Below are 16,552 nucleotides of genomic sequence, written 5' to 3'. Positions count from 1 at the left end.
TAATTGATGGAGCTGTAGTTCCTTCCTTTCTGGACTAGATCTTTGAGGAGACTACTGCCCACAAGAAAATCGGACTCTCTGCTTGTTGTTGTTGCTGTTGTTGTTTTAAGTTGTGGTAAAAAACACATAGATAGCTTATTATCTTAGCCATTTTTTCTGTGAGTCGTGTTAAGCGTATTCACATTGCTGTGAAACAGATCTCCAGAACTTTTTTGTCTTGCAAATCTGAATATCTATACCCTTTAAACACCACCTGCAGACTCCCTGCATAGCAAGGAGACCAATGTGTGACTGGATCCCAGGGCCCTGGGATGAAGACGTGAGCCAAAAGCAGATCAAGACGTGAGCCAAAAGCCCGCTGAGCCACGCAGGGGTCCCATTCCCTTGCTTTTTAAAGGCTGAATACTGTTTTGTTGCACAGCTAAATGCCACAGTCTGTTTATCAGCCTGTTTTGTCAGTAAAATTTTATCAGACACAGACAAGCCCATTCATTTCCATTTTGTCTATGGCTGCCTTCTGCACACAGCAGCAGTAGAGGTGAGGAGTAGCAAACCTAACTGTATGGCACCTAAAGCCAAAGCTATTTACTCCTTACAGAAAATATTTGCTGACTCTTGTTCTCCTGGGGAGACTCTGAAGGATTAAGAGAAATGATGTGGAGGCTGCATTAGAAGGAGGAAGGCAAGAGGCAGGCAGATTTTCTGGTCTTGTGGGAACAGGGACACAGGTGTAGAGGTGGGGCCCTTCCGAAGCTCCTAGCCTAATGGAGGGGGAAAAGGTGGTTTACAAAGTTGACTTGTTCAGTGATGGGTTAGACGTTCAGGGAAATGAGAGACCTGAAAGGACTGAGTCCTCAGGAAAGACGTCAGAGAGGGCTGGGACAGATCAGACAGATCAGGGAATGGGGGAGTGCGCCTCCTTCTCAGGAGGCCTTCGCAGCAACACCTGCCTCCCGAGGGTAAGGCAGTGAAAGCAGTTAGAGCTGTGCCTGGCATACAGTAAGAGTTCACTACTCTAGTAATGTAACTTCCACGAGAGCAGGATTTCTGTCTGTTCACTGTAGTATCACCTGTGCTTAGAACTCAGTAACTGCTTCAGTAAATATTTATGGAATGAATAAATCACTGTAACTTTCAATAACTCTTTTTAGCTATTTAATTTGTATTGTGCAAATACAGGCAAAGAGCTGGACCTCTTTCACTGGTCTGTCAATTCATTTATTACACTAAAGAGTATTTTTTTTACTGTTAAAGCAGCAACTATCCTTACTATTTATTGCTAGAAACAGCCTTGGGGTAAGTCAGAGGTAATGGCAAAAAAGGAAAAAGAGGAGAAGAAAACAACGTTAATGATCCTAAAGATAGCCACTCAAAAATAATTCATTAACTTACTTAAAAAATACTTACTAAATTGCATCTATGTTCTGGAGGTCCAAGGGTGAGCAAAATAGACACAGTTGCTGCCTAAGAGGGGCTATTGACTTTGGAACTGGTAATTACAAGTGTAAAGTGTGCAACTTACAGATATGCAAGTGCCATGGAAACTTAAATAAGGACATTTAACCAGATAGTGTCCCTGAGGAAGAAACAAGTCCTGATTATTGGTTGCTGTGTGACAAAATACTCCCAAACTTAGTGTCTGAAAACAGTTTATTGCCTGTCACCATTCTGGGCTACCTAGGCTCATTGGGACAGGTCTCCGTTGGGATCTCCTATGAGTTGCAGTTAGATACTGACTGGGGCTGGAATCCTCTGCAATCTTGACTGGGCTGTCTTCCAAGACGGCTTCTCCACACACATGCCTGATGCCTCCCTGCTGCAGTGTGACCTCTCTTTCTAGCAGACAGCCTTACTTCCTAGATAACAGCTTAGAGCTCCCAGAGACAGGAAGAGGACGCTGCCAGGCCAGGTAAGGGCTGTACCTCAAATGGGCACAGCATCATTTCTGCCACACTCTATTGAACAAAATATCACAAATCCTGCCCAGATTCAAGGGAGTGGAAAAATAAAGTCAGTTCTGGACGGAGGAATAACAAGATTTCATTGCAGAAAAGCATGTGGCATAGAATTTGTTGTGGCCATCTTTAGAGAATACAACTCTGTCACTTGATGTTAGGTCCAAGGATAATTTGGCATTAGATATATAAAAGAGAGAGGGAGGGTAACCCCTCGAGCAAGGAGAACAGCCTTGTGGACAGGACTGGAAGTCAAAAAGGCAAACCTCAGAGTCCCTCGGAAGAACTGAAAGGCCTGTGTGACTGAGTGGATGAAGACAAGGAAGAGTGTCAGGAAAATGCTGGGTTGCATGGAAAAGAGGGGAAGTTTTTAGGGTATGATTAGAAGGTTAAATGCATCTTTCTATCAGAAAGGAGGGGGAATAGCTGCATAAGGTCCAAACAGAGGCAATGGAAAGCACTAAATAGTGAAAATTAAAATTCCTATAATGGGACATACTGCTTAGCCTAGAGAAGGATTTGGAGCGGAGTGGGTGTGGGTCAGGGAAATCTTGCCCCGAATCACGTAGCTCATATGAGACAATTGGGAGTTGAACCCAGAACTAACCCTGGAGCTCAGACGTTTCCACTATATTGCTCACCACATCGCCTATGGAAAGTCATATAATAAACTTGAAAATTCCTTGCTAATAAAAGTAACTTACTCTTACTAATTTGTTTCTAGTCTTTCAGGCGCATACCTTCTAAATTTCTTAGACTCAACTCAGGACCTGGCCTGCCGGTATGGCCTTGGCTCGCCACTCACCCTCATCTGAGAACCAGGAGTAATGGTCCCTCAGAAGAGTGTGGCTGTCACTGCCCAGGCGTCTAGCGTCGTTCTCTTTCACAGAAAAGCCAACAGGCTCCAGAAGACACTGGCCTCATGTCACATAGCTCTGAGGAACAGCCCCTCCAGACTGTTCTGGCTTTCTACCTCAGGGGACCACTGAATTGTGAAGGAACTGGGGCCTTATACAGGGCCTCTAGGTCACTCCAAGGCTCCTGAAGCCCAGCACATAAGGTTTAGTCCTGCAGCTCAGAGAGGGAATCAGGACTCAGTCGGCCAGTAACCACTAACTCCCAAGAGCCGGTGCCAGGCCATGGCCATGACCCTCCAGTGCTGCCAGCTCAGGGTGGGGTAAAACAGGAAGTCCTCCTCCCTGCCTGCCCCCTCAGAGTAGTTCTTCCCCAGCCCCCTCCACCCCTGTAAGATGGTCTCCAGATACAGCTGAGGGCTTCTGGGGGCCACAGCACAGCCGAAACCACCCCCACCCATCAGGGCCACCACACACCCGCGCCTCAGGTTCCCTGCTTGCAGTCTCTGCTCACTTTAAAACCCTTCTCCTTGGTTCTTGCTCCCTCTTTACCCTGCAGTGCCCCCAACACCTCCAAGCCCAAAACCCCCTTCCAGAGACATCACCGGAGCACCCCAAACTTTCAGATCAGCTCATATGCCCAGCAGCGGCCACCCTTCCCCACCGAGCCTGTCTCAGAGCATGCACTAACTGGGGTAGAGGCCTGCTCTCCCACGCGGAATGCACCCAGGGCTGGGGAGCGCAGGACGGCCTCACAAAGGGGGTGAGATGAACACTGAGCCCACAGAGCCCAGGAGAGGCCTGGCCAAGACAGGACCAAGGCTCCGCCCAGTCCTGATCTGGGCTCCGTATGAAAAGGAGTGGCCAACCCGAGCTGTGCGCTAACACTGGGTCTGAACCCCAACACTGCTGCTCAGCAGCTTTGAGTTCGCCCCCGATTCCAGCGGTCTGGGCCACGGTACCCAAAGGGCAAGATTTCCTTCATCCGAGGAGGGAGCGGCAGAGAATAAGCTCCAGCCAAGTCCAGCTGTTAGTTGCTTCAAGGAAGGGGAGGTGGGTTCCATTAAAAAGCTGCATAAAATCATCCAGTGTGGTGTCAGACATCACAAGCCTAGGTGTCCCCCCACCCAACCCCACTGATAATATTTTCCTGACCCATTATAAGGGAGAGTATTAACTTCACAAATTGAAGAGTATTATAGCCAAAATAAACAAAATATTGACCCATTTCCCATACCTCCCCACCCCTGCTGGAGACCCAGGTCCCAATCCCTTTGAAGTAGAGCTGTTATGCCACAGATCCCGGCCATCCTGCGGTGTATGAGGGGCACGGTGAGCCAGGTGTCTGCACAAATGGCTTCTCCTCGGGTCCCTCTGAGGGCTTTCTGCTGCGCTCCTCTTGGGGAATCCTGTCCCCAGTAACCAGTCTGCACCTCCACCTGCAGAGGAAGAACCAGCGGCACGCCCTGTGCACTGGGCCACCAGGTGGAGGAATGACTTAGACTCAACTCAAAGGGCACCTTTTTTTTTTTTTTAAATAAGGTTTTATTTGTTTATTTGAGAGAGAGAGAGCGAGCAAAACAGTGGGAGAGAGAAGGCATGAGAGGGAAGAGGTCAGAGGAAGAAGAAGGACTCGATCCTGAGACTCCAGGATCATGACCTAGGCCGAGGCAGTTGCTTAACCAACGGAGCCATCCAGGCGCCCCCAAAGGGCACCTTCTTTTGAAGACTTTCCTAATCCATACAAAAGTGATCATGTGATCTCATAATCCCTTGGCCTCAGTGTCCCCTTCTGTGAAAGGTTGGAGTTGGAGGGATGACTTCAGAGTTCCCTTCCTTGTCTAACAGTAACTGGTTTAGGATGTGTGGGGTAACAGTGCCCCGCAAGCTAGCAGCGATGGCCGTCAGTGGTTATATGCTTCTAACCAGACTATGAGTACTTCAGCTGAGAGCACAAAGAGTAGATTTCGAGACATTTTGATTTAAAATAAGAAAAAAATCACTTTGAAGCATGTACTCTCTCTATTATGATTACAGACTGAATTTTAAGCACGGGGTAAGGAAAGGAATATGAGTGATACAGTCTTAGATGAATAACTAACTGCTCTGCACCTTGGTGCCTCTTCTATAAAATGGGAAACTTAGGTTAAAAAAAACAAAATTTGATGGGGTGCCTGGGTGACTCAGTGGGTTAAAGCCTCTGCCTTCAGCTCGGGTCATGATCCCAGTGTCCTGGGATCAGGCCCCACATCGGGCTTGCTGCTCAGCAGGGAGCCTGCTTCCTCCTCTCTCTCTGTCTACTTGTGATCTCTGTCTGTCAAATAAATAAATAAGTAAATCTTAAAAAAAATAATTTGAGTGATTAAACTTGAAGATCAGTTTGGTTGCATTCAACAATTTACGAATCAGGTGACATCCCATCTAGTAAATAGAAGGCGCTACAAAATGAACTCTTTTATAGGCAGGAGGGGTGGAAGCACGGTCACTTTTCTTTGGGGGAAGGGCAGGGATCTATGAATCAGATTACCTCACTAGTGCTGATCAGGTAGTTCTAGATTTACTGGTGAAAGGTCACATTCCCACAAAAGGCTAATAGTACTGAGGTTGAGATTAGGTATAATCTAGATTTGCTGATGTGGGGCTTTGCACAAGTGACTCCATTTTGAGTCCATTATCATCATCATTATTATTATTATCCTTGCTTACACTTTATTATGTTTATTTGAAATTTTGGTAAAGAAAGAAAATTTTATGATTTATTATGTATTTCTTTTTCATAGCCTCTGATGTAGAAGATGAAACTAAAAATCCTATGTTTCAAAATTACAGAAGTAGTAAAACCCTATTGCACAATTCAAGAGCTCAGGGCTTAACTGTAAACACAGGAAGAGAAACCCTGTTTGCGACTATTATAACCGATGTTTATCTCTAAAAGTCAATCAATGCCTACTGCATAAGGGCTAACATAATAAGTATCAAAATATAAAATGTAGACAAGTTCATAGCATTATCACTTCACAAGAGGTTAACCACAGAGTTCCTGTAAACTGCAAACCTGTTGACACATTTTAAAATGAAGGGTTATATATACTAGTTTAATTTACATATATTAAGCAATGTAGATTGGTACTGTTGATTTAAATGTAATGGTTAATGACCTAAGTGCTAAAAATGATTTTAATGAACCATAAGATCGTGCAGTTTTAAACAGAAAAAAGCACATCTGTGAACCTTCGCAGGAACATGCAGAGCTGTTGCTAACTGCCTAATTTTACCTACTTGTAAGTAGTTAAGGGCAAAAAAGCCCCTTGCATAGTTGTTTTGTTGGTTCATTTTTGGGGTGCAAACACAAAGTTGTATGTGACTGTTGAGCACATGGATTGTAATAGTGTGACTGAGAAACTGCATTTGATTTTTATTATAAATTCAAATAGTTGTATATGGCCAGTGCCTACCATATTGGACAGCATCACTGTCAAGGTCTGTGCTAATTAAGCCTGAGCTTGGAGATCTCATCTTTCCCAGAGATAACGAGTTAGTGCTCATGAAGGCTATTTTCTGCCCAACCTTGAGGCTCAACCTGTACTCCTAGACCAATCCTCAAAACATCTGGGAGTTTGGAGCCTGAAGCCTTTCTTTCAAGCTGACTGGAGGAATTCTGAAGTCCAGAGGCATTCATTAGGTATTACATAATCCAAGCCTGGGAAACACAAACACAGTAGCATTAGGGTTTAATAAAAGGGCAGAGCCTCCCTGGGTACTTCCCCCTTGTGCTTTTTAGCCTGACAAATGATCAGCACTTTCAAAGTTTGTGAAAGAACTCATATATTTGTGACTTTTAGACTGAGTATGGTGTAGGCCCAGACACAGAATTCTTAGTCTCTTTGCTTACATTTTAGGTCAGCATATCACAGAGACTTGCCAGGACAATCTTTTCAAAACTGTTCTCAAAGGCTTTTCTGTATGAGTAAAAGCTGTTGACCTTAATTCCCTTTATCAAGTGTTCTACCCTGCTCTGTGTAGGTTCTAACACAAAGCGGGTAGTGATGTGTACTCTTGACAATGGAGCTTCTGTTTAGGTGTTGCCCACCTCTGGGCATGTCTGCCATTGAAGAGATGTAAAGATGGGGAAATTGCTGGGCAGTTTCGTGTACCATAGAATACAGTGAACCATGTGTCAATGTTGTGCTATTTCTTTTCTTCCAGGAAATCAAGGATTGCATGGCATTGCTTTGACAAGCACTTCCTGTTATCTTTACGGAGATCTCAATGAAGAATAATCTCGAAGGAGCATTTGTCTTCCTGTACTTCTGCTAATGGCCATTAGCTGCTAGCAAATGCTTTTAATGACTGAAAAAACATCAACTATACTTGTGCTCGGCCTGCTCTAGGCAGTCAAATGAAGGTTTCTTTCAGTTGTTTTGGAACTCTATTGCTGAAGCACAGCTCTCTTTGTTGGGTGAATGAGTGTTCATGAAGCCCTTTCCTGAACCAGTAGAGGAGCCTTAGGCTTCCTGAAGCCTGCAACATGGAAGCTTTGGAAGTGGATGATATCAGCCCAGCCTTGGAAGTTACTGAAGATTTCTTTAGTACTTTTGACAGTAAGCTAGAAAAGGCTGTGCAGCAAGCCGAGGTTTATGGGATTCAGGAAGTCCCTGAATTGGTGGGGCACGAGGTACTCACTAACATAACGGACAATGGTGCTATCAGACATGTTGCGTCCCTGGGCAAGGGGGGCCTGCTTTGGGACCACTGTAAGAGCAGGCTCTTAGAAACCAAAGCTCAGAATGTCTTCCCTGCCAAAGAACAGTTTATGGTTCAGAAAGGGACAGCCCCAGATAATCTTTCCTGGATGGAACAAAAGGAAGCATCGACCTTTAACTTTTTCAACGTGTGTCAGCGTCGGAGGGACAGGCCTCGTTCCGTCAATGACTTATTGGATGAGACCTCTACTTTTAAGCCGGGTCATGCTCGGTCAAGGTCAGATGTCACCCAGGTGGACTGGAGGCTAGTCCTCCAAACCATGCCTCTGCAGCAGCAGCCACCGTGTCTCCGGGGCCCTCATTTCACCAGGCCCGCTTTTCTGTCGTCCTCACCAAATAAGGTCGAAGATGCTCAAGGGAATACTGGTATGTTTTTATCTCTGATGCTGTTGAATGATGGTTGACTTTCTTTTGTCTCTCTTACCTATACCTCAGGAGTGGCATACTCTTCAGTGTTCCTGTCCGGGTTTGCTTACTTAATAAGCTCCCTCTTCAGTTTGCTTTCACCTTTTACCTGAAGCCTCATTCTTGGTGCCTTCATAAGAAGTGCTGAGTGAAAAGATGACTATGGTTAACTCTCTCTTTCTAACGTTGTATGTTAGAATTTGCATGGGCTCATAATTCATGTAGTATTTGCCTTTGTGCAGAGTTTGACAGTGCTTGTTCACATCAGTAGGTGTTCATCTGATCACACACGGGGCATAGCCTTGTGCTGCGATGCGATTAAAAATGTGTAAAGATCCTATCCCTGGCTTAAAGAACTTTTCACTTAAGGCAAGGGGACCAGACACCAACACACACTCAGGAAGGTACCAGGAGTGAGAGGAAATAGACATCAGCTGAAATATTTGTGAGGGAGCTTTTGTTTTACTTCCTACTGTTGGAGCGTTTCGATGAGCAAGTGACAGTGACTGTGAGAGGACGGAGGAAGGAAGGAAGAGACTGTGCTGGGTTGGTTAGGAAAGGCTTACGAGAGTTTATGGAGTTTCAGCTGGCCCATGAAAGACACGAAGATGCAGAAAGGGGTTCGCGGTCGAGGACACTGGGTCAGGAGTACAGTGGGAACCGAGGTGAAGAGAGGAGAGGTGCAGGGGGAGCAGGGGGTCCCGTGGAGGCTAGGAGGACACGGTGGGAGAGGTTGCTTCAGACCTTGTGCTGTGGGGCCCTCCGTTTCTTCTTTTCCCCTCATGCTTCATGCACATACATATGTACATGAATTCTGTGAGGTGTGACAAACCATCTCGTCATTTCTCCGAGCGTTTGCTTTTAGATAGCTTAAATATTTAATAATATTACTATTGTTAATTAAATTTGAAACTCATCGGGGCGCCTGGGTGGCTCAGTCGGTTAAGCATTAGCCTTTGGCTCAGGTCGTGATCTCTGGATCCTGGGATCAACCCCGCATTAGACTCCTTGCTCAGCCGGGGGTCTGCTTCTCCCTCTCCCCCTGCTTCTCCCCCTACTCAGGCATAATCTCTCTCTCTCATTCCTCAAATAAGTAAATAAAATCTTAAAAATAAATAAATAAATAAATAAATTTGAAAATCATCCATAACAATCAAAGAGACACTACCAATCACTCCTACTTTTCTCTGCCATACTCTCTTTTATAAAAGGGCCTCACAGTAAGTATTTCTTAAATTGGCCTTCCTGAAGTGTGCTTTCTCATGAATGGCTTTGTTAGTGGGAAGTAAGCCATTCATTCCCTCCCTCACTCTGATTTGTGATCAGCTGTTTATGGTCTTCTACCGATCGCTGAGAAAGGGACTGTTTCTTGTCGTTTTATCCTCAGTACCTAATATGGTGCTCTGAACATAGTTGCTGCTCAAAAAAATTGTTTAAAATGTGAAATGAATGTAATTCTGATAAGCTGATAAATTAACAACAATAACTTCTTGAGGCAGTTTGCGTCTTTCTAGAAGAAAACCCCACCCTCTTTTCCCTCCACCCTCGTGCCATCATCTAGCATTTCACACCTTGTACATCCCCTCTGTGGAGCTCTTTAGCAGCAGTGAAAAATGAAGATTTGCTTTCATCTCAAAGGCTGCCCTGCACTATCCTTGTGATAAGAGAAAATCAAACAGATATGGCTTATAAAGTGGCCTCTCCCATTGGCAGAATGTTGCCCTGGCCTTGGAGGAGTATCCAGATACCTCGCAGACTCCTGGGTTGCCTAGGGACAGTTAGGATTCCCTTTTGTGGAAGAATCTGACTGCTGCTTGGTGAGCACGAAGCCTGGTGTGATAATTGGGCTTTGCCCTTTCGTCTTTCTGAAGTTGGCAATCATTTGAAGTAATTCTGAAGTCATTTTGCATCACTCCTCAACTCTTCCTCATTCCCTGATAGTGTTTCTTTAAAGAAAATGATTGCTTTGGATTTGAAGATCATTTCTTCCCTAGCTTCTTGCTTGGGATATATGAGAGCAGAGTATATCAGACAGACTAGGAGCCTACTTGTCACTCTCAGAACCAACACCTGAGCACCAGTGTGTTGTCCTCGGAGTGAGAGAGCCCAGTTCTGGTAGGAGGAGGAGAGAATGGTGGCAGTAACAGTGCGCACTGACTAATTTTGAGTTTCTTACAAGTAGCAGCTTATTTAATTCATATAATGCTCCTGCAGTATGGATATTTTTACTGACCCCATTTTGAGGGTGGTGAAACACAGAGATGGTGAGGCACAGAGAGCTTAGGTAATGTGCTTAGAGTCCCATCGCTGGTGTGGGGTGGATCCTTGATTTGATCGTGGGCAGTCTCTCTCCAGAGTCCATGCTCTTAACCACTAAGCTATAGCTGTACCCTTACATTGGAAGCCAGTAGTTCTCGGTCTCCAGAACCCTCTGCTTTGAAAGCCTTATTAGCAGTCAGGCCTGTGGATGTAGAAGATGGGAAGTGGTGTGGAAGAGAAACCCAGATGATGATCACGGAACTAAAATTAATCCCTCAGGAGATCACCAGCGAGGAAGGACCAAGAAGGACAAAGCGCCCTAGCTAAACAAGGACTTGTTTTTGCAATTAACAAATTCACTAAAGTACATGGACATTGCAGAACTGGCCACAGTGCTTTAGGGGACCAGCGAGTCCACGGAAGGAAGACTGTGACTTTCCCTTCACACCCTTGAACACTGGCTATACAGAAGAGCTTAAGTGAGGTGACCCCATGGATTTGTAACTATGGAAAGAAGACTTTGGGGTTTTGCTTGATCTTTGGCTATCTTTTTCAGTCTTACTTAGAAGCCTATGGATGGATGTATTCTAGAAATCTTATTGCCTCAGGCACTGACAGACCCAGGACAGGCTTCTTACAAGGGAATATTGCCACTGCTAAGTAGATGAAGGTTATGGTCAGTGGGTCTACCAGGTTGATGGATTGTGGCTTGAATCCAACCCAGCTAAGACTGTGCAGTATCTGAGCAAGGGATAGTAATGTTGAAAAGGTTAGGTCATAAATCACTGGGAAGCACGAGATCTAAGGCAAGATGGAAACAGAGGCGGCGCCCCAAACTTTTTTGAAGTATAATTTGTAAAGTTGGAAGACATTATTTAAAGTGTATGTTAGAATGATTTGATATACCTGTACTTTGTAGAGGGAGTTCCCTGTCTAGTTAGTTAGCACGTCCTTCACTTCACATCAGAGGCAGTTATTTCTAAACATTCTCAGGACAGGTAGTGGACACAAAGCTTCCTCATGGTCAGCTCCTTTCCTTACTGCCATGCCCTGGGCAGCCTGGAACAAGTTATGACAGGAAACTAGGCTTGGGGGACAGTCCTAGTTCTCCCACCAGGATGGATGATTGCTAGTCCTAGCACCAATCTTAGTTCTGTACAGACATACTCTCAGATCAGTATTTGTAGTTAACCCTTTCCCCTCTATATGATATCATCCTGTTCTTATTCAATGAGTAATAATACAGCCACCATAGGTGGCAGCAAATTTCCCATGAGATCGGAAGACAGGGTCCTAACATCTTAGAATTATAATCCAAATGTAAATATGAATTAAGGTAAGAACATAGAAAGTCACATGAACATGCGGATGCTAGATATGTTATCAGTATGAAAGATAGATCACACATACACACAGACTTAGACCTATAAACATATACGCATGGTAGAGGAAGGTGAGGGGTGTGTGGAAAGAACAGTCAGTTAAGACGCACTGTGTAGGTTTGGAAAAATCACTTGTCTGTTGGTTTTGATTAAAAACCTAGAGAAGCAGGTTAAATTGTCTCTAAGACCCTCCCAAATATAAAATTATATCATTTTAAGATGTATTTGAACTGACCCTGACCATGGTTGTATAGGAGCTAATTAACTATAGTCAGATTGGTAAATCATGGAAATATGTGTATGGTCGAAATTATTTAACACAGAAGAACTTCTTTGTGCCTTGTAACTAACTCTACTTTTGGATGAACTGCTGTGGTTGCAATTTTTAAAATCTTTTTTTTAAGAGATCCTTTGCATTAACTATGGAGCTCTGAAACTCAACACACTGCCAGAGTCTGACTTCCTTTTCCCTCCTGACTGTGTTCACATTTTCATCTGCTTGGCAAGGGCAGTGGTCAGCTGGGTTTTTGTGTCAGTTTGTCTCACTCTCTGGTGACCTGGTACCATTTCTATGCCTGTATCTTCTTGTTCTAAGTACTTTAGGAGAAGGTCTCAAGCAGAGATTTCTTTAGAGCTAGAAAGACCCTGGCAGTATGATTTTTTTTTTTATCTTGAGTTTTATGTTACTCTGTTTCCATTCCCTTTTTCCCCATCTTTCACTTAAAAAAAAAAAAAAAAAAAGCGAAGTTTGGGACTTAGACTAAAATGACTGCTTTTTCAATTAGGATGTTTCTCAAAAGCCTTGGAGCCAGTAGAGGTGGGAATATTCCTGTGGGCTTAGAACAAGTGAGGTCACCAGGACATGGTCTCTTGCTGAATTTATGATTCATCCTTCAACAAGATTAGTCGGTACAAAGAAGTTGCTAAAATAGGTCACAGAAAGTTGATTTTATATGGTGTATAGTTTCCACTGGTTACATTATTAAATGTTGGCCTGTGGCAGCTATTAGAAACCCAACATGCCTCATCGACAGCCCATACCCTAATTTTAAAATTTCTGTGATTGCTCTGTTAATATGGCTTATCTTTCTTGGCTAAAGAGAACTATAGTCACTAATTTCACAAACTGCTGGAGTTACCTTCTTCTTTTTTTTTTTTTTTTTTTAAAGATTTTATTTATTCATTTGACAGACAGAGATCACAAGTAGGCAGAGAGGCAGGCAGAGAGAGAGAGGGAGAAGCAGGCTCCCCGCTGAGCAGAGAGTCCGATGCGGGGCCCGATCCCAGGACCCTGGGACCATGACCTGAGCCGAAGGCAGAGGCCTAACCCACTGAGCCACCCAGGCGCCCCTGGAGTTACCTTCTTAAAACACAAATCTGTTCACACTATTCTGTTCTCAAAAATGAATAATTGTTCCCCATTCTTTACAAAATCAAGTGTAAATTTTATAAAGCATGCAGGTGTCTTCCCAGCCTTATCACTAGCACCTTCTCTCACCCCACCTATGTGCCATGTTTGAACGTGCCGTGTCCTTTGAAGCTCCTGAGCCTTTGCTCAGGTTTTCTTCTCTTCCAGATTACCTTCCTTGCCACTATTATCTTTCAAGGATTGATCCAAATGCCATGTCCTCCCTGAGACCTTTCTATATTTTTTTCAATTAAAATTCTTTTTTTTTTTATTTCACTGTGTGTTTTCACAGCACATGAATTCTGCTGTGAATGATAGGTAATTGCTTGTATATCCATCTCCCACATTAGGTTGGAGGGTTTTTGATGCCAAAAACTGTATCATAGAAAACTTTGTTTTGTACCAAGTATGATCATAGGCGAAGTGTCTGGTTAAATTTTATGTGTTGGGCGCTCAGAACATCAGGACAGTACTGTTTTGTTCTGTTTTCCAAAACAGAAATGGCCTCTCTTGCCTTAACTTCAGTTGAATGAAGTTTGTTAATACTATCAGTAAGAGCTATCATTAAATGAGAGTTAACTTGACACTCAGGCCTGTGCTACGTGTGTGTGTTATCTTATTTAATATTCATAATAGTTTAATATAATAGATGATCTTGTTCTGATTTTACAAATGAGGAAACTGAGTCTTAAGGAAGTTGACCTCACCCAGGGCCATGCAGTAGTATGTGGTGGGGCCAGGATTCCGAGCCAGGCCTGACATTAGAGGCCACGCGTAATCACTCAATAATGCTCTCTCTCAAGCCCGAGGAAGTTTAGGTCATTCTTTCCACCACAAATAAACATGGTATGATCTAGATTCCAGGTTTGGAAGTTAGAGTTCTACTCTCAACTTGCACACTTTGTGGTATAATCTTGGCCAAGTCATTTTGCTTCCTGGAATTTCTTTCTAAATCTGTTAAATTAGTTAAGCATATTTTCAGAAGCAGTTAACTAGCATACCCACCTAAAAGTGGCATAAATAATAAGGCCATTTATCATCTTCCATTCTCTTCCATCTCATAGGTAGCTGTGGAGCACTTAGTGAATATCAGGCACTCTTTGCAAAAAACACTTAAGAGGTCGAGATGTAGGAGGTCCCAGGGTCATCAAAGATCCAGGTACTTTCCATCTTTTTGCTCTGCTTCTCAGTATACTGGTAATGTGTTTTCTTTATCTTCATTGGTAAAATAGCTACAGTAGTCCCAAGAGCCATTTTCTTACATATCAATAGCCAAAGTCAGGAAAGAAAACCAGAGCACCTCTTCTGGGTCTTTTTTCCAGTGGCCTCCAATAACACCACCCTCAGTAGCTAGAGTCACATGCTAACCCCTAAAGCAAAGCCTGGCAAAGGAAAATAGCATTTCTGTGATTGGATTTAACAAATCTCGCTTCTTTCCGTGGAGTAAGGGAGAGGACATCTTCTCTGAGCATCTCCACCATACCTGAACAAGATTAGGGTTCTGTTGGTAAAGCAGTGGGGGAACTAGTTAATGAGGTAAGCAACTGAGAAGTTCTACCTTGGATTTCTAGTCCTTCCGACTCTTAAGTTGCCATGATTCTAGAATGTAACCCAAAGATACTCTAATGAAATGCCATTTACCTTAAAATCTTGCTGGCCTAAGTATGGGAGACTCTTTTGTACTTAATTCCTATAGATTAGGGAAACACGGTAAAAGCCCACCATGGCACTGAATGAGCATAGCTTGAAAGTTGGTTTGGAATTGTTTTCTGGGTCACAAAATTCTTAAAGACTAAGGATTACCCTTGTCACAGAAGGCAGAAAGCCTCTGCATTTAAGAAGCTGGGTCTGTGATCTCCTAGTGGGGTTCACACTTAGAAGTGAAATTGACCAGGACTGTATGGACTAATGCTCTTATCACTGTTGCCCATAGCAAAGAACTTAGATGGAAAAGATCCCTAAGTTGGTATGTCTGTCTAGCTAATATGTAGCCAGATATGTTACAGGTCTGTTTCTACAAGAGTCTTCACAAATAATATATCTTTTTCCGTGGGTTTATTATGAAGGGAGAGCAAATGGGATAGTTTCCTTTACCTGTAAAGAAAGGTCTCCAAAGTAGCCCTCAGAAAAGACATCACTTGAGTCTACTTCATTTCTACCGTAAATGTTTGTTAACAAGTATCCATGAGCTGTGGCTGTGTTGGCCTGTGCAGCATATTTCAGATGTCAAGACACTGCCCCTTTTTGGTTCCTGCAGTATTTTTTGACTGTGTCACTTCTCTTGTGTGCCTCTAATGAGGAGAACAAAAACCTAAAACTATTTAAAACTTTCCCCCCTAGTTTCTGGGGCTTAAATACAGTTGAAAACTATAACATGAAACACAAAGACTCGAAAGACTGTGTTTTGTTTATTAGGAATATAAAGAAAAGAGACAATCTAGCATGTCAGAGAGGTCTTCATTGAGGAAAGGATGCTTTGGCTGAGCTTAGAGGGTTGAGCACAAGACCAAGATGGAGGTGAACATAGCATGTGTGTGGAATGGCCTGGAGGCTAAAGTGGAAATGGCTGCATTTTTGAGAGTTGTAGTCTGAGGTCCTGGAGGACCTTCAAAGCCAAACAGACAGACTTAGTGTGATATGTTTAGCAAAGAAGCACTTGAAAATTACTTGAAAATCAAAATTAAAGGGTTATTTTATAAAAAGTATGTAAGTCAACAGGGTGGAGGGGTAGTATGGGTAGTACCAGGGAACCTCCTCTCCTGTAAGTTTTGTGTCTGTGTAAAGGGGTATCAGTTAGACTAACACTCCTGGCCTCTTTCCTTCCCTTCGCACACTCCATCCCCAGGGAACAGCAACTTACAGGCAAGTTTAGGAGAGGAACTGGGTCTGTATAACTCAGCCTCTCTCACAGGAAGCACTGGTTCTGGTCTGTTCCTCCAGACCTGCTCCTCTCCATCTGTCAGCCTTTCATGGGCAGTCCCCCAGGAGGGGTAATCTGTGGTAATCAGTACTGCTTATAACTTAGAGTCCGAGGGGTCAGATTGGTAGGAGGATCCCTAAGCTGCATCCTCCAACTGGCTGATGTTCTCCATGTGTCTGACAATGTCCGTCAATCTCAGTTGGTTTAAAACTTGGGTGAATGCAGGAATGCTATTTATTGATTCCCCTCAGCCTACCTACCCCCCACCCAGTATAGGATGGATTGATAGATGGAAAGAATGGAAGGGATTGAAACCAATTAGAAGACTCTGTCATTTTCATGCTGTGAAGTGATAAGGTCCAAACTTAGGGTGGCTGGGGCCAAAGAGAAAGTGGGACTTGTGAAAAGAAAAAGAAGGACTTGGGGCGCCTGGGTGGCTCAGTGGGTTGAGCCTCTGCCTTCGGCTCAGGTCATGATCTCGGGGTCCTGGGATCGAGCCCCGCATCGGGTTCTCTGCTCAGCAGGGAGCCTGCTTCTCTCTCTCTCTCTGCTTGCTTGTCATCTCTGTCAAATAAATAAAATCTTAAAAAAAAAAAAAAAAAGAAA

At 43.8% G+C, this 16,552-nt stretch overlaps 1 protein-coding gene across 6 annotated transcripts in view; it reads left to right on the top strand.

Annotated features, from left to right (window-relative positions):
* Positions 1 to 16,552, top strand: part of PLEKHM3 (pleckstrin homology domain containing M3) — a 178,434-nt gene that overhangs the window by 16,584 nt on the left and 145,298 nt on the right. For 5 of the 6 annotated variants that reach the window (XM_032354599.1, XM_032354602.1, XM_032354601.1 and 2 more), the window contains exon 2: positions 7,016 to 7,938. In XM_032354599.1, the coding sequence (XP_032210490.1) occupies positions 7,338 to 7,938 (601 nt within the window). In that variant the 5' untranslated portion in view covers positions 7,016 to 7,337. Of the gene's footprint in view, positions 1 to 3,734; positions 3,863 to 7,015; positions 7,939 to 16,552 lie in introns of those variants that run through there. The other variant, XM_032354600.1, reaches the window with a different exon arrangement.

The sequence above is a fragment of the Mustela erminea genome, chromosome 8, assembly GCF_009829155.1.
Source record: "Mustela erminea isolate mMusErm1 chromosome 8, mMusErm1.Pri, whole genome shotgun sequence".
Taxonomy (NCBI): Eukaryota; Metazoa; Chordata; class Mammalia; order Carnivora; family Mustelidae; genus Mustela; species Mustela erminea.
The sequence above is the reverse complement of the archived record's forward strand: the minus strand, read 5'-3'. Positions and strand labels throughout refer to the sequence as shown.